The sequence below is a fragment of the Gopherus flavomarginatus genome, chromosome 1, assembly GCF_025201925.1.
Source record: "Gopherus flavomarginatus isolate rGopFla2 chromosome 1, rGopFla2.mat.asm, whole genome shotgun sequence".
NCBI lineage: Eukaryota > Metazoa > Chordata > Testudines > Testudinidae > Gopherus > Gopherus flavomarginatus.
The window spans coordinates 48965355-48984130 of NC_066617.1; the positions used below are offsets into that span (position 1 = coordinate 48965355).

Below are 18776 nucleotides of genomic sequence, written 5' to 3' on the forward strand. Positions count from 1 at the left end.
TTTTCATATGAATTTTTATTTTAAATAGCTTTCATTTTATTAATACAGTTGTTCTCACACACACACACACACATGTATGCACCGTTAAAGGATAATAAAAGTTGCAAAATTAGATAATGCCAGAACTAAGGTTGTCCTAGTAACACTAATTCGGACTCCTTGGACATATGCACTATGATACATTCTGGAATTATGTGATGACATCCTATTTTTTTCCACAGGACACCAGTCTCATTTAGTGCACACAGTGGTCAGTGTTCACTTAATGAGCAGCTATTCAATATTTTGTTTTCTCTTCACTGTTCATTGTGTGGCCCCAGGCATTATTTATTGTGCACTATTCAAATCCTGCTTTGAAGACAAAATTATTAATTGCCTCATAGGCTTTTCAATGGCTCTCATCACTATAATTATTTGTAAAGCACTCATACTAATTGATCTTCATGATACTCCTGTGAGGTGAGAAAAGTGGTAGTAGTGTCCGTATTTTACAGACAGGGAACTGAGACACAGAGAAATTAAGGTCAGAAGTATGCACTAACTTTTGGATGCACGATTTGAAATTCCTGGGACCTGATTTTTCAGATTCTTTCAGTTGCAGCTGTGAGGGCACAGCACTTCTGCAAATCAGGCTACAAGGTCTCAAGTTGAGGATCCAGAAAATGAGGAACACACAATTAATGGCCACCTGTGAAAAGTTTGATTTAAGTGACTTGACTAGCATCACAGAGGAAGTCTATAGCAGAGGCATGGAGAGAATTCAATTCTTCAGGGCAGCCCTTAGGTATTTTAGCCCTGAAATTATTCTCTTTCTGCAATCCTTTGCCTCATTCATAGGTTTTGAAGGATTAGATTTTTGTCAATAAATTTCAATTTCACCATGCATACGCAAACCAATGAAAATATTTTCATCGATGATAATCAAATTGTACAGAGAGGCAAACTAAGAAAAATGCCGTTTAAATCAAACTCTAAGAAGTTTTCAAAGATATTTGCTTTGTATATTTTGACATATGATGTTGACAGTTTTTTAATCATTATAAAGCTTTAACTTTTTGAATCTCAATGTCTGTCATTAAATAAGTGTTTGTTTGACTCTCTCCCACCCACCATAATCTCACCCAACTCTGGGAAATTTAAATTGATAAAAATTGGAAAAGATGCTTAAAATCCATATTTTTTTTTTTGCAGCTGTGAAAATTTAAATCAATAATTGAAAAAAAATGCTTATAAATAAATGTAGATGGTATCCACTGAAATTATAAAAATTAATTGAATTCTGGTAAGCCTACACCCAATTTCTGCAACAAATGAGGTAGGAGTCCTGTAAACAGCCTCCTTTACTACACAGCCTTGATTGATCCCCAAAGCAGGTCCATCCTGTGCACTGAATGAGGCAGGCATCCTGTGGAAAAATGTGATCATGTAATTAGACTGTGTCATAATACAGATACGCAGCAAGGTGGAAGCAAGGTGGCATGAGCAATATGACTGAGAAATTATCTGTCTAATCATCTATTTCCAAGAGAGATAGGAGTGATATGTGTTTGGCATCTATTATTATAATGAACAATAATAGATTTCTTTCATATATATAAAAAGGAAATTAATTAGAAGAAAAGATTCAAAACTAAACCAGCTCTATCTTAAATCTGTACTTTTGTGTCAGTTTCTGCTTCAAAATTGCATAAGTTTATGAGAAACTTGAATTTTCCATTGATGTTTTAAAAATTCCTTGTTGTTTAATGTATATATATTAGCTGTAAGAATTGACCTTTTGCAAAGTAATATAGGCAGAAGTAAATGCTACAGGCTAATGCCTTTAAGTTACAATTACAAGCATTTTTATTCCATATTAATTTAGATGAACTATCCGAGCCTTCCTTTAATATGCCATCACCAGATGAAGAACGAGAAGATGCAGGTGAAAACTGCAAGAAGCAGGTATGTAAAGCAGATTTGTTTTAATTTAGATAAGGCTGTCTTGAAAATTGTTTCATGCTAATGTTATGCCAAATAAAATTGACATTAGCCAGTTCACATGCTGAATTGCTGGATGATAAATGTCACAAAGCCCTTGCTAAGTACTTTTTAAAAACTGTAAATAAGCTTTAGAGATCATGAATCAAATCTGCCCTGTAAATTAAAATCATTTCATAGGTGGGGCTGGTAGTGCTACGTTTTATTAAGGGTGCCCAGCACTTCCCAATAAAAGAACCTGTTCTCAATTGCTTATAACTTTGCCATACTTTAACCATTGGGGCTGAGATTTTCTTTGCTAGTTATCTACTTCAGGCTGATTTTTTTTGTTTGTTTGGAAAATTTCAGCCAAATAGGTTCTGCCATTTTTCAGAGTGAAGCTAGGGAGAAAAACCTTGATTGGCCCATGTTAAAAAAGTCTGGCAATGTTTTCTTTGAAAAGCTCTGTGCTTTGGAGAAAGAACATAAATTTGCATGAAAAGTGAGGGGAAGAGGAGGTGTAAAGGAGATTGTTTTTGCTGTCCCCATAAAAATCTTTACAAATTTGACCAAGTTACAGGCTTTTGAAAACTAGCAGTTCACACATTCACACTAGAAAATTTAGATTTTTGTATGAATTCCCCAAATATTATGTCTGTACTGAGCATGTTCTAGCTTGGGACTGAGCAGAACTTATTCTACAAATGCAGTGCTGGACAACGGCAGTCTGTTCTGGGACTAGGCACCTGAACTGAGCACAGGGAGACTGTGTCTTCTGTGCTTTCAATCACCCATCCACCGCTGCCCCCATTTCTCCCTCCACCGTGGGCCCAGGCAGTGTGGAGGAGGAACCTGCCTGATTTGAATACAGAGGTGACAAGAACTGAGCCTGAGGATAATGGGGTAGTAGATTGGGACAAGAAGCCTTGACAGATGGGAGACTGAGGCTTGGGGCTGGGAGGGTTGAAAACTGTGAATGGGAGAGAGGGACTGGGAGCTAGTAGGTGGCAGGGAAAATGAGATAAGATGAGGAGCCAAGGGGAAACTGGGACTGAGAGCCTATGGGTTGGGAGGAATGACATGATGAGGGAGAGGAGACAGATCTAACAAGGAGTCAGATTGTGGGGAGAGAACTGGGACTGGCTGGTCAAAGAGACTGTTGCAAGGACCTGCTATGTGTCTGTCAGATTGAACTAGGAGTCTTGGATGGAAAATTGGGCTTTAGAGCCAGAGAGGATGGGAGAGGATAGAGGTGACTGGAGGCCAGGTTGCAGGAGATAGATTGGATGAGGAGCCGAGAGAGGAATTGGGATCAGTGGGGAAGGAGACTGGGGAAAAGGAGCTGGGGACTTGGGGAGTGAGACTAGAACTGGCTGGGCAAGAAGACTGGGATAAGAAGCCTGAGGAGTAGGGACTGGAACTGGAACAAGATGCAGGGAAAAGATGGACTAAGACAGACCATTTGAAGAAAATGTGGCAGAAAAGGCCTCTCTTGGAGAAGTGAATTGTGTGCACACTCCCCATGGAGGCTGGAATGGAACTCAAGATTCCTGAGTGACACCGTTTCTCAGCTGTCAGCATATATTTATGAAACCTGATGGCAAAGTGTCTTATCCCCTTTTTGTATTTCTCCTCATAGAAGCTGACAAGCTACAACTGCTATCAATTACTCCATTAGCTCAAGTGGCAGAGGTCTATAGATCTAAAGGTTTCAACCCTACTTATGATCCATGGCCTAATATGATGCCACATGGGAGGGTTTTTTTAGTTTGCTTATTTAAAAACCAAGGAAATGATACACACAAAATGAGATTAAAAGAAAATTGTTACAGTTGCAAAGTCAAGCACTCAGAATTTCGGAAATGCAAGAATTAAGGGTGCGTATGTAGCCTAGTCTGACTCCCATGTGTGTATGCATTATGACACAGCCTTTAAATGTTGTTTCTTTCTCCTTTGCATATTTAGATTTGTTTTCCAAGGCTGTTTTTTGATTGGCTGAAGCAAAGATTCATTAAACAAAGCATAATACAAACCTGTAAATTTGTTATTTGTTACAGCAATAACCTTATTAAAATGTAAATTACAAAATTGTAATTTTGGGACAAACCAATGACAATTCATGCAAAACATATATGGTGAATGGAAGAAGAAAAATAAAGAATCATACAAATTAAGGGCCAAGTTCTGTCTGCTTTACTATGTGTATAACCCAATTGGCTTCAGTAGGAGAGCTCTCTTCTTTAGCCTGCCTGTTTAAATTGCACAAGATTTTACTTAGGAGAAAAGATCTTACTTTCCTTTTCAACAACTTTTTGTTGAAGGGACATGGGTATTCAATATAAACTATTTTTAAAAACCTGGAAGAAAACACCTTTTCAATAATGGTGCAGTAATAATTACTGTATTCATTAAACTAGGTGATGATAGCCAAAACATTAATTATTGGTATAGCAGAAATGAAGCCAATGAAACAGAATATTGCACAAAAGTTAATACCCCCTTCATTTTGCATGGGATGGAAATCTTGTGTCAATGTTTAAACCCATTGGGCGTATTGTCATTAATTTGAATAATTTTGTAGTTTTTAAAACTTGAATATCAAAGGTATAGTGAATTACAAATGCGGAGGATACATGCATATTATTGGAGCAGAATCAACCTCCACCCCATGTGGTGTCTTCAGCAAATAACTAGAAATAGATCTGAGTCTCTTCTTTGTTAGAATCTGTGGGAGGGCACTTCTTGTGAAGAAATCTCCACAAGGATTCCCTCACAGAGATTATCCCAATCATCCCAGTGGGAGTTGGAGTTTGCCTCATCACCACAGAAAATTTGACCCCCCCCCCCACTCTTGGAGGATTTCAGGGGATCTGTGAGAGACCAGGCCATCCATGGAGCTGCATGGCCCCTGTGAGAGTTGCCACATCTTTGTATCTGTGTTACTATGACCTCCTCTTGGGTAGGGCAAATCCTGGAATTTAGGGTGAGGGGAGATAGTTAGCACAATCTGTGTACAAACTTTTCCAGGTGACTTCTGTGTTGAAATTTTCTCTAATTTCAAATATTTGAAAGGAGACATTGGGCCAGGATGGCTCCCCCAAGGGAATAACATGAGCTCTAGTCTGTCTCTTCTTCCCCTGATTTGTTTTCTTCCATCTCCCATAGTACAGTCTCTGGACCATTGAGAGAGGGGTCTAGGTAGAAAGCCCTTCTTCACAGTGAGATGGTGATCTGTATATGGGTGAACTCTTTTCTCCATATGAATTTGAGAGGCACAATCCATTCCAGTGTCCTTCTTTAATTTATATATTAGAAATTACAAAAAGTAGATGGGTTGAAAATTTAAAATGAGTTAAGAAACCGCATTGCTCAGATAAATTCAATCCAGCCAAAATAAAAGCCTCCTTTTCTATAAACAACACTCAATAAACCTTTTGAAAGTTTAGGGATTTTTTACAAGATTTAGTTACAGACCAGTTATTTTCAAGACTTCTTTGGCTCAAATTTGTGCTATTTTATAGATTCTAGGGTCAGAAGGGACCAATGTGATCATCTAGTCCGACCCCCTGCACAAAGCAGGCCACAGAACCCTACCCATCCAGTTCTATAACAAACCCCTAACCTATGCCTGAGATATTGAAGTCTTCAAATTGTGGTTTGAAGACCTCAAGCTGCAGAGAATCCACCAGCAAGTGACCCATGCCCCACGCTGCAGGGGAAGGCGAAAAACCTCCAGGGCCTCTGCCAGTCTGCCCTGGAGGAAAATTCCTTCTTCTTCGAGTGATTGCTCATATCCATTCCAGTTAGGTGTACGCGCCGCGCGTGCACATTCGTCGGAAAACTTTTACCCTAGCAACTCAGTGGGCCGGCAGGTCGCCCCCTAGAGTGGCGCCACCATGGCGCTCGATATATACCTCTGCCGGCCCACCCGCTCCTCAGTTCCTTCTTACCGCCCGTGTCGGTCGTTGGAACAGTGGAGCGCGGCTTAGCTGACCTCCACTTCCCTAGCTACTCGTATTTCTCGTATATAGTTACGCAGTTATAACCCTTTTCTTTATATATTTGTATAGTTATACGTTTTCTTTGCTAACATGGTTAGTTTAGTTAGCGGGGTTCGGGAAGTAGCCCCTTCCATGAACCCGGTCCCGGAGCCCATGCGGGGCTCACCGGTTTTTCGAATGGGCCGGCGTGCCAGAAGCCGCGGCCGAAGGGAGATCCACACGACTCCTGTTTCCAGTGCCTCAGGGAATCACACTTGACAGCTAAGTGCCCCATTTGCAAGGCTTTTAAGCCGAGAACAAAACGGTGTGGGATTTTCACTTACCCCTCCACCTGGGGCGCCGAGCGATGATCAAGCGGCGGGCAGTAGCGCCTCCTTGGCACCGGACCCCGCCGATACTACCAGGGCCTTTCGGCACCGGCCGTCGCCGGCACCGATATCGGCTCGGCACCGCTCCCTTCTTCCGAGGTCGAGAGAGCCTACGATTCCTGCTGGTGCCTGATGGCTCCCCGGCACACGCCGTGGTTGAGACCCCCTGCTCCTGCTGCTTCCGTGCCATCTGCATCGCAGCCAGGGAGCTCGTCTAAGTTGGATTACCTGGCACCGACACCTGCAGAGGCACCGATGACGTCGACACCGTCGTTTCCAGTCCCCCAGGGCCACGGAATCCGGTGCCTGGCAGCTCCCCGGCACGCGCCGTGGTAGAGCTTACTGCTCCTGCTGCTTCCGTGCCAACGGCACCGCAGCCAGAGAGCTCATCTAAGACGGATCACCCGGCACCGATGACGTCGGCACCGTCGATCCCGGTTCCACGAGGGCCGTGGAATCCGGTGCCTGACGGCTCCCCGGCACGCGCCGTGGTTGAGCTCCTGCTCCTGCTGCTTCCGTGCCAGCGGCACTGCAGCCAGTGAGCCCGTCTAGGTCGGATTGCCCGGCACCAACACCTGCTGAGGCATCGACGACGTCGGCACCGTCGATCCCGGTCCCGTAAGGGCCGTAGAATCCGGTGCCTGACGGCTCCCCGGCACGCGCCGTGGTTGAGCTACTGCTCCTGCTGCTTCCGTGCCAGCGGCACTGCAGCCAGTGAGCCCGTCTAGGTCGGATCGCCCGGCACCGACACCTGCTGAGGCATCGACGACGTCGGCACCGTCAATCCCGGTCCCGTAAGGGCCGTAGAATCCGGTGCCTGACGGCTCCCCGGCACGCGCCGTGGTTGAGCTACTGCTCCTGCTGCTTCCGTGCCAGCGGCACCGCAGCCAGAGAGCTCGTCTGAGTCAGATCGCCCGGCGCCGACGCCTGCTGCGGCACCGATGACGTCGGCACCGCCGATCCCGGTCCTACGAGGGCCGTTAGGATCCGGTGCCTGACGGCTCCCCGGCACGCGCCGTGGTTGAGTTACTGCTCATGCTGCTTCCGTGCCAACGGCACCGCAGCCAGAGGGCTCCTCTGAGTTGGATCGCCCGGCACCGACGTCTGCTGCGGCACCGATGACGTCGGCACCGTCGGTCCCGGTCCCACGAGGGCCGTTAGGATCCAGGGCCTGAGGGCTCCCCTGCACGCGCCGTGGTTGAGAGCCCTGCTCCTGCTTCCGTGCAACCTGCATCGCAGCCAGAGGGCTAGTCTCGGTCGGATTGCCCAGCACCGACGCCTCTGAGGCACCGACAATGTCGGCACCGTCGATTCCGGTCCCGCAAGGGCTATCGAATCCGGTGCCTGACGGCTCCCCGGCACGCGCCGTGGTTGAGCTTATTGCTCCTGCTGCTTCCGTGCCGACGGCACCGCAGCCAGCCAGCTTATCTAACTCGGATCGCCCGGCACCGAACCTCGGTACCGTCAACCCCGGTCCCACAAGGGCCGTCGAATCCGATGCCTGACAGCTCCCCACTATGCGCTATGGTTGAGCCTGCTGTTCCCTCCACGCCGGAGACGTTACCGACGGCGAGGAATTTCATTGCCATGACAGAGTCGATGCTGCCTGATACAGTCTCTTCAGGTGACCGTCCTCTGTCAGCACAGCAGAGCGGCACCGTTCATGATTACGGTCCCGCAGGCACTCCAGGTTCTGTCGACACGCCCGGCACCATCGGCAGTCCCGATGCTGTTTCCTCATCGGTACTGGTCACACTCGCTGCACCGCCCGGTATTCCGTTCGCCGACCCGCTGTCGGCACCGTTCCGACTCCCGGCGCCGCGGCGGATACCTTGACTCCTGTAGTCTCTCCCCGAGCCTCGAGATCTCGGTTGACCTCCCGGCACCGTTCTGGTTGCGGGTCTGGATCTCGTTCCAGGTACCGGTACGCCTCCCGGTGCCGGTCCCCGGTGCCGAGTTGGGCAAGGTCCGAGTGAGTCAGAGACTCTGCCTGTGCCTTCTTTAGTACCTCCGTGGCAGCCCGCACATGCATCTGTGTCATTCCATATGCGCAGATTCTATGCTCAGGACCATGATCCTGACATGATGGCCAGCGGGCGCCCGCCCCAATGCCGAAAGAGGCTTGGCGCATGGGCTTGCTTGGCCGCCAGGGTACTCTGCAGAGGCCCTACAGTTCTAGGTAGCAAAGCAACAAGCCTTGCTTAGCTGCAATACTTATAGCACCGGGGTGAAGGAGTTTTCCTTCAGACCTCCCGCCAGGAGTCCGCTGCCGTCTCGGAGGACAGAGGAAAGGAGGTTCCCGGAGCGTCCCTCCAGGCCTCGTTGGACGCAGCAGACACTGCGGCCAGGACTCTGGCCTTGGGCGTCGCCATGAGGTGCATGGCTTCAGGTTTCAAACCTCCGACGGGAGCTGCAGTTTGCCATTCAGGATTTACCCTTTGTTGGTAAAGGCCTCGTCGTGGCAGGGACAGCCCCAGGCTGCGAAGCCTGGTGGTCAATGGGCTCCTAATGCGCTCTCTAAGCATGCATACGCCGGCGATTAAACGCAGGCCTTTCTGGCCCCAGCCGCCATACTCTGTGCCTAGCCAGAGGCAGAACTTTGGCTAACGGCAAGGCCAAGGTGGTCGCGGACGAACGTCAGGCCCCCTAAAGAGCCAAGGTCAAGGTCCCTCGTAATTACCACTGGGACCGGAGACGAACCTTCCAAGGTGTACCTGGGGACAGTGTATCACCTTTAATTTGCTCCAGCCCTGTCCCCCTTCGGCGGGCGAAAGGGGCGAGGGGTTTTACTCCCGTTATGCCCTAGTCCCCCACGCGGGCACAGGTCAGACCTTCCTGGTCCTGCACGGACTCAACCGGTTTAGAATGAGGTTGAAGTTCTGCATGGTATCCCTGGGAACCATTATTCCATCCTTACCTCCTGGGGGCTACTATGCCGCCCTGGATATGAGGGACGCGTACTTTCGTGACGCCATCTTCCCTCCGCACAGGAGGTACCTCCGCTTTATAGCCAACGGTCACTCTCCTGGCTTACGGCCATAGTCGCCGCCTACCATCGATTCGCTTATCCGCGGAGACTCTGAGACACAAACCGCTCAGTGCGTGGACATCGTCACGGTCTTATTCACAGGCCAAGGCCTGATGGTTCCTATAGAGCAATCCACTCTGGTTCCCACGCAGAGGTTGGGCTTCCAAGGGGCTATCCTGGTCTCCTACCCAGCTGGAGCCTGCTTATCACACCTGCGGTTTTAGGCGATGGCAACAATCATAGGAGGTCGCAGGGCTTTCCCAACGACCTCGACTTGTTCTTGTCTCAGTCTCCTGGGTCCATGGTTGCCCGCAAGTTTGTATCCAAACACGCCACGTTCCGCCTCCGTCCTCGCCAAGTCCGGCCCACCTCGGCGTACCGCCCGGACAGGGAGCCAATGGTCATGGTGGTCACCGTTCCCTCGAACACCATAGACTCCCTAGAGTGGTGGCTACCTCCCTCCCTGATGTGGGCAGGGATGCGGTTTCATCCGCCCCAGCCCTCACTGCCCGGACGACGGACGCGTCATCTCTCTGCTCGAGTGCTCATGGTCACCCCCGGGCTTAAGGCCTTTGGTCTTCTTGGGAGCTGGCATTCCACATCAATGCCCCAAAAATGAGAGTAGTCCGCCTGGCGTGCCAGGGGTTCCGGCGGCAGCTGCGAGGCCGTTGTATCTCGGTGTTTACGGCCAACACAACGGCCATGTGCTTCATGAGTATCCGGGGAGGGACATTGCCCCCCCCCCCTTTTTTGTCAGGAGGCCATCCATTTCCGGGTCTTTTGCATGGCCCATTCGATGGAGATGGCGACGTCCTTTCTCCCAAGCGTTCGGAACGTCTTAACGCTTTGCCTCAGCAAGTCTTTCTGGTCTTACGAGCGATCACTCTGCCCCATGTGAGGCGTTCGGCTTTCCAGAAGTTGAGATGTTTCCTCACACAGACCTCTTCGCTCACTGCGAGAGCAGGAAATGTCAGATGTTCTGCTCCTTCCGAGGTCTCTCCGCAGGATCGATCTTGGACGCATTCCTGATGCCGTGGAGAGGCCAATTGCATTATGCCTTCCCACTGTTCCCTCTGGTCCGCTAGGTCCTGCTCAAACTCCGCAGGGGCAGAGCGTGCATCGTCATGATCACTCCAGAGTGGTCCAGGCAGCACTGATTTACCATGTTGCTCGGCCTGTCAGTAACAGACCTAATTACCCTTCCACCCCACCCAGACCTCATCACTCAGGGCGACAACGGGCTTTGTCGCTCGGTCCTGCAGCTGGTTTACCTCACGGTGTGGCTGCTGCGTACCTGAGTCGGGGTGACGGGCAGCCTTCCACCTGGTCAACGGTCAGGGCCAGGTGGAAGTGTTTCTTCTACGGCTGCAATACGCTCGATCTTGCTCCTCTTGAGGTCTCGATCCCCTCTATTTGGCCTGCCTCTGGCCTTCAGCGGCAGGGCCTGACAGTATCATTGCTGAGGATACACTTAGCAGCCTCTCTACCTCCCAGCAGGCTAAGGTGGCCGTTCCCTGTTCTCACGATCTATGGGTTCGAGGTCCCTCAAGGGCTTGGAGCGCTCGCACCCTCGGGTGCACCGCCCAGCCCCGACCTGGGAGCTCAGCCTCGTTTTAACCAGACTTATGTCTCCCTCAGTCGAGCCTTTCACGACTGGCCCTCTGCTATGCCTGTCCTGCACGACAGCTTTCCTCGTAGCTGTTACGTCTCCTCCCTAAGGGGTTTCGGCCTTTCATGTTACCCACAGCTCAACGCAATGGGCATAACCATTGCACTCCTTGGGCATCTGTGGAGGGCTCGCATTTATATTGTGCTGACAGACCCATCTCCTAAGGTGCCCCGGCTCTGTCGCGGTAGCGGGCCAAAGGAAGGGCTTGCTTGTTTTCCTCTCAGAGGATCTCATCTTGGGTGATGGCGGACATCCCCACTTGTTATGATTTGGCTCATATTTCACCAAGCCACATCACCATGCAGTCTACCAGGGCTCAGGCTTCGTCTGCCGCCTTGCTGGCTCGTGTACCTACCCACGAGATCTGTCGCGAAGCTCCATTGGTCCTCGGTCCATACCTTTGCTTCGCAGTATGCCCTGGTTCAACAGTCAAGAGAGGCTGTGGCCTCTGACTCGGCAGTTTTCATTCTGCCGCATTTCACTCCGACCCCACCGCCTACGTAAGGCTTGGGATTCACCTAACTGGAATGGATATGAGCAATCACTCGAAGAAGAAAAGACGGTTACTCACCTTTGTAACTGTTGTTCTTCGAGATGTGTTGCTCATATCCATTCCACACCCGCCCTCCTTCCCCACTGTCGGAGTAGCCGGCAAGAAGGAACTGAGGAGCGGGTGGGCCGGCAGAGGTATATATCGAGCGCCATGGTGGCGCCACTCTAGGGGGCGACCTGCCGGCCCACTGAGTTGCTAGGGTAAAAGTTTTCCGACGAATGTGCACGCGCGGCGCGTACACCTAACTGGAATGGATATGAGCAACACATCTCGAAGAACAACAGTTACAAAGGTGAGTAACCGTCTTTTCCCGACCCCAAATATGGCGATCAGCTAAACCCTGAGCATGTGGGCAAGACTCACCAGCCAGCACTCAGAAAAGAATTCTCTGCAGTAACTCAGATCCCATCCCATCCAACATCCCATCACCAACCACTGGGCATACTTATCTGGCGATAATTAAAAATCAATTGCCAAAATTAGGCTCTCCCATCATACCATCCCTTCCATAAACTTATCAAGCTTAATCTTAAAGCCAGATATGTCTTTTGCCCCCACTACTCCCCTTGGAATTTGGACAAGTTGGCAACATAAGCTTACTAGACTAATTGTAACTGCTATTCTTTTACTAATTTTTCTTCTCCATACCTGCCTTCTTAAGGATAAACACGTATTAGACACAACCAACTTGACAGAAAAAACAGCATCTGATAATCAGACTGACAAAACAGAAATTTCATTTCCACGTCCAGAAATGAAAACTGAGCCACTAAAACAAAATGAGGACTCACATGATGATATTGTGCAATTAAATCCAAAACTTTGGGAAGAAAGATATGAGAGAATGTGGGTTGAAAATGAGAAAAGGGAAGTGAAAACAAATTTTAAAAGCATTACAGCAGAGCTGAAGCAAATGTTTGGTGAAATTACTGGTAATGAATTTCAAAAAACTATGCTCATGGAAGAGACATTACAAGATGGCTTCAGTGAAGAATTGGAGAGCATTCACGAAGCACCACATAATTTGACAAAACCCACCAGTAGAATAGAAGGAAGAAGTGAATTTATGGACCTGTGCTCTGTGCCTGAACAGAAGGAATCCAGCAATGAAAACGTAATTTCCTATGCTTTAAATTCCAGTTCTCATGAGCATCCCAATCAGTATAGTGTCAGGCTATGTGAAAATAACAAACCGTGTATTGAACATATATGGAATGTAAATGAAGAGGGTTTTACTAACAATGCAGAAAGCAAAAAAGAAGCTGTAAACAAAGGGAGGGAAGACCAAATAGCTGCTATGGAAATAGAAGAAAATGTGAATGGAAATATTTCAAATTTAGAGAATAGTCCTGGCTATTCACTAAAACATAGTTTGAAAGAAAGCATTTTGGAGAAAAGAGCTAATATTCCAGATGTTGTGAGACCTGTTTCTACAGATGATAAAAACACACTTCTTGCTATAGCAAAAACCGAACGTGGAAAAGATTCACGCTATTTTAATGATAATATTCCCAAAGACTGCTTTGTTGGCAATCCTAAAACTAGTAATACTGAAATTGAAAGTAATTTGGGAAACTCTCGACAATCTTATGATGAAACTTTGAAAAGACCGTTGGATGAAGAACTGGAACAAGATATGGAAAGATTTAAGAATGAGGTAGGAATGCTGCAGATAGTATTCCTGGCTTTGGAGAAAGAGAAAGTACAACTACAAAAAGAGGTAGAGGTTCACCTGCTGCTGCTTCATTTTCATTGATCTTTGCTCCACATCAACCATCCTGTTCACTTCAGCTATTCATCATTTCAGAAAGGTTTCTTGTGCAAATTGGCTTTTTGTGCAATGCAAATATATTTCATATCTCTAGAGAGAGGCAGGTGGAGAGAATCTTCGTTTCTTCCATTATGTGGTTTAGAAGATTTAAAAAATCTAAAATTTGGTTGTTCTTAATAGTAGTCTACAATTCAAACATAAAGGACTACATTCAGTTCTAGTGTAAGTAGTGGCCATTGACTTCAAAGGAAATGCACACATTTACATCAGTTCTCACTTTGAACCAAAGAATGAAAATAGCTTCTGAACAGGGTATTGACTAATCTTTGCATCTGCTCTATTCTGTGCATGTGTATCTTTCATTGCCCTTTGCTGAAACTCTTCAGTTTGCAGTGAAACCATTCTTTGATTAGGTGTTTTTCATTCAAAAAGAATTGTCTACACATTTCTGTTAATCATATCTATTATGTCTACATAACAAACACTATTCGTTCCTTCTAACTTCCTGTCATTAATACAGTTACACTCTTCATTACTTCATGTTTTGAGATGTAAATTGTATTTCAGTTTTAAAGTGTATGTTTGTATTAAACTTCTTAGTAGTGAGTGAATTCATTTTTTCCCTCCAAGAGTGAAAGGTATTCCCACTCAATTGCTACCCTGTGTAGTGGAATATTATGCAAGTGTAGTTCTTTAAAATTAAAAACACTTTTTAGTTCCTTTATGTGAATCATAGGAATACAATTTAGTGTACCTTCTGGGGGAGAGAACCTCTTTATTAATTCAAGAAAACGATGACAAAAATGTTGAGTGTCAAACTTTCTTATCCTAGGTAGAAGAGGAAAAGAGAAAGCAAAAATGTGGGGAAATGTTGGCAATGGAGAAAAGAGAAGATGCTTATAAGTCACATATGCAAATATTGGCTGGAAATGGTATTAATCAGCAAATGAAACAGAAACTTACTATAAAAGGGAACCAATATTCAACAGTAGAAAGTGGAGAAACCACAGAAGAAGAAAAACACATGAAGAACAGTATTTCTTCTAAGGAAAGAGCAAAGTTCATTCAAATACCTTTGAAGGGGTAAGATAGTAAAAATAAATAATAAACTTCATTTATTTGCATGTAAACCTAATTGTCTTAAGTATTTTTAATTCTGTAGCTTAATGAAATAGTCTTCCACTTGTGAAAACTTGGGGTACACATTGTGCTTGCTTACAAGTGACACTAAATTTACCTTCCTTCCTAAAAATAGTTAAGGACATAATTTGTGCACAGCCCATTGACCAAATGAACACATTGACCAAGATTTAAAAAAAAAGGTTGCCAAAAGTTAGGTGCCTAAAATAGATTTAAGACCCTAAATTATCTGGTTTTTAAAAAATGTTGAACCATCTAAAAGTTCTCATTGACTTCAGTATCAATATTCAGGCCAAATACATTTTCAAAACCAAAATTAGATGGGCAAAAATATGATGGGATTGTGGAAACTGGTTGCAGATTTAGCTATAGAGAGACAGTGGCTCACAGTTTAATTTTTTCCTTTTCTGGTTGGGTGGAAGTTGTCTCTTTTATGATCAGTAAATTTATCGATTTCATTGTCATTCTATTCATGTGTGTTTCGCAGAAATAAGGGGAAAGATGATACTTTTAACGAGTTACCCAGAGTTGGAATAGTGTGCAGATGGACAAAGCTTGGCTTGCCATCACGCATGACCAGTTCCTTTTAATTTTGCTGCTTAGTGGCAGCAAGGTTTTCTTAACTGCAACCTAACCTTTTAGTCACTTTTTTCGTTTACTGCTGAACTCAGTTGAGAGTGTAGGCAAACACTGGTCCTCATCACCTTTCTTCTTTTCTCCCCATTTAAGGCACAGTGATTCTTTTGCCCTGAGCAAGAAGTAGCAAGTTGTTGGTTTCCCTCTAGAGCAGACCAGAACGAACACTGTAACTCAGTTGTTGCACAGTCCCTGGAGCAGACAGGGAGGCACAGTGAGACACAGTCTGCTTTTTGGGTTCCCCCTTGCTTTAATAAGTACCCTGTACCAAGTTTGTGCTAGCACAGTGTATTTCCACCGGTTGCACCAGGATAGCTATGTTAGCTGGTTTGTTGTGGGTGAAGCCAGTGCTCTGCCTGCTCTCTGTTCTGTATCTCCTACTGTCTTTCATTTATGTTGGGATGCAAAGGATGAGCACTGTGGAGGCTGTGTTGTCTTCTCTCTACTGCTACCTATGATCCTGGTAGGTGGTGCAAGGGAATAAGGGGGCTTTTATGCTTCTCTGTGCACTTGTGCATCCATGAAAGTCAGGCCACAGTGACAACTAACAAGGATCAGAGGCTATCCACCTTATATCCCATCTATCAAAACATTTGTCCATCTCTGGAGTAAGGGTTTAGACAAGGCAGGATGTAGAGTGAAAATATAAAGTATTTTTGTTACATTACATATAATTAATAAGAGAATTAAAAATAACCACAGTAGATTGATTGATTAAAAGAGTAATTTGTAGAAACTAAACACTGCTTATATTTGAAGACAAAGGTGTATTTTAGTGATCTAAAAAATATTTATGACATGAATTTATTTTCTATAAATAGATGGAAATTTACAGTTTTCCATTCTATTTCAACTTAACTTTAGTTAAAGAAATGGATTAGTAAGAGTCACATTTATGTCTGTATAAAGAATTCCATCACTATTCCTTGCCTGTACAGATATCTCAGAAAATTGTTACCAAGTTGATCAAATTGCAGATAAGTAGTTCTTGGAATTGCCCAAACGGTAAATAAGAGCACTTTGTGGGTTTGAGCCTGCAAGTTGCTGAGTCTTTTCCAGCAAACTATGCTTAAATTAAAGCATGTGAGTAGTCCCATTGGGACTACTCAAGCACTGCTTAAAGCACTTAACTTAAAGCAGTCAGGGCCAGAGTGCTCAGCACCTGGCAATATTAAACCCCTTAGGTCTAGAAGAGAGTTCAAGGGTGTTATAAACACACTATAAAACATTGAAACACAGGAAAATGTATGAAATTTGAAAATTCATTTTTGTCAAGAGAAGTATTTTAACCATTCCCTTCAGACACTGTTATAATAGAGTGGTTCTCTCTGTTTCACTTTGACTAGAAAGGACTAGATTTACTTATTGGTGGAACATGAGCTGCTTGTCAGCAGTAGAAAGTTCACCAGTGGAGTAGGTGGACATAATGGTGCAAAACACCTACAATCTCTGTTCTGGAGGAGAACTAGAGCCATCAAGAACAGTCATCATAGTAGATTTGGCTGGTCAAGGAAAGGTGGAGGTAAATCAGCTGGGAGATGTACTGATTCAGTGAATCTTTCAGGTTTTTAAAGCAGCTTTTTTCATGATGAAGAGCTGCAATAATGCCACCTGCCCGTCAAGGTGAATCCCCATTCCAGAGCATCTGCTTCCATGGGCACAGAAGAGTGACATTTACTCCTGCTGGGCTGAATCTGACCCAGGAATTCTAATGCATATGGCAACATGTTATGTGTGGAGGAAAATTTGTGCTTAGACTGTTGGTGTGTCCTTCACTATTTGGTGGAATCAGTTTCAGGACTTTTATCGTAGAAGACTGTCATAACATTTTTTCCCAGATCTGGACCTTAGCGTCCAAAATACGGGTGTTAGCATGAAAACCTCCAAGCTTAGTTACCAGCTTGGACCTGATAACGCTGCCACCAGCCAGGGATTTATACAGTGCCTAGCTCACTGTGGTCTCCCCAAAACCTTCCCTGGGGGACCCCTAGACTCTGATGCCTTGAGTCTCACAACAAAGGGAAATAACCGCCTCCCCTTGTTTCCTTGTTACTTCCTCCCAGGCTCCCCTTCCTGGACGACCCTAGGAGATTCCCTGCTTCCAGTCCTGGAAACACAAGTACCGAGAGGACTAATCTCTCCCTTTACCCAGAGGGTATGCAAAGTCAGGCTAGTAAATCTAACACAAAGAGATTTCCCTCTCCCTTCGTCCCTTAGCTTTAACCAGTGGAAAAAACTCAAACAGGTCTTAAAAAGAAAGCTTTATATAAAAAGAAAGAAAAGGACATAAAAATGGTCTCTCTGTGTTAAGGTGACAAATACCTCATTTGCTTAAAAGAAAAAAATGAATAAACAGCCTTATCCAAAAAGAATACAATTTAACACATTGCAGCAACTACACACATGTACATACAAAAGAAAACAATATAAACCTATTGTCTTACTATTATTGTACTTACAACTTGGAAACAGAAGATTAGAAAGCTGGAGATAGAAAAAATCACTGTCAGAGCCGAGAGGGTCAGACCCAAGACAAAGACAAAGAACTCGCACCCAAAACTTCCCTCCACCCAGATTTGAAAAATCCTGTTTTCTGATTGGTCCTCTGGTCAGGTGTTTTAGGTCACTGTTTGTTAACCCTTTTATAGGTGAAAGAGACATTAACCCTTAGCTATCTGTTTATGACAAAGACATTTTTCTTTTAAGTGCTTCAATGTTCCTGGGTATTGTCTTCTATGTTATTTTTTAATTTGTCTCTGTTACAAAGTATTTTATTTAAAGATACTTAAGTACTGGATTTTTTTTCTTTGTTCCTGATGAAAGTAGTAATTCTGCCTTGAATGTGAAGGATGTAAAGAAAAATGAAAACAAAAAGCGGATTTCAAAACAGAGAGGTAATCAGCAGATGAATTCTACCAATGGAAATCAATTCCAAGTACTGGATGATAGCACTTTGAGTGAAACATCTCAGGATGAAGAAAGGTACAGATATAACAATACTATATTTCTCATTTAAGACTTTTAGAAATATAACTTATTTAAGGCAGAAATTAGCTTGAGAACTGACACTAAAAATAAGTACTACAGTAGAACTTCGGCATTACGAACACCTTGGGAATGGAGGTGTTTCATAACTCTGAAATGTTCATAACTCAACAAAATGTTATGGTTGTTCTTCCAAAGGTTTATAACTGAACATTGACTGAATACAGCTTTGAAACTTTACTATGCAGTAGAAAAATGCTGTTTTTAACCATCTTAATTGAAATGAAACAAGCATAGAAACAGTTTCCTTACTTTGTCACATCTTTTTCTAAACTTCTCCCTTTTTTTGTAGTTTACATTTAACACAGTACTGTACAATATTTGATTTTTTTTCCCTTTGATACTTGATTGCGTACTTCCATTTCCAAAAGAGGTGTCAATTCATAACTCTGATGTGCCTAACTCTGAGGTTCTATTTTAGAGAAACAAGTTGGATGAGGTAATATCTTTTATTGGACCAACTTCTGTTGGTGAGAGAGAGGTTTTTTTTCCCTTAGGTTTTGGAAAGATACTCACTGTCACAGCTAAGTACAAGGACAGATAGTTCAGCATAAGTCGTTAGCACATACTATAAGGCAGTGTTTCTTGAAGTCAATACAAACTAAA

At 45.0% G+C, this 18776-nt stretch overlaps 1 protein-coding gene across 11 annotated transcripts in view; it reads left to right on the forward strand.

Moving 5' to 3' along the window:
• ANKRD7 (ankyrin repeat domain 7) overlaps window positions 1-18776 on the forward strand; it is a 195886-nt gene that overhangs the window by 78173 nt on the left and 98937 nt on the right. For 7 of the 11 annotated variants that reach the window (XM_050935977.1, XM_050935978.1, XM_050935980.1 and 4 more), the window contains 4 exons: window positions 1865-1944; window positions 12240-13298; window positions 14182-14432; window positions 17949-18107. In XM_050935977.1, coding sequence (XP_050791934.1) covers window positions 1865-1944; window positions 12240-13298; window positions 14182-14432; window positions 17949-18107 — 1549 coding nt within the window. The remainder of the gene's footprint in view (window positions 1-1864; window positions 1945-12239; window positions 13299-14181; window positions 14433-17948; window positions 18108-18776) is intronic. The other 4 variants (XM_050935979.1, XM_050935981.1, XM_050935982.1 and 1 more) reach the window with 3 other exon arrangements.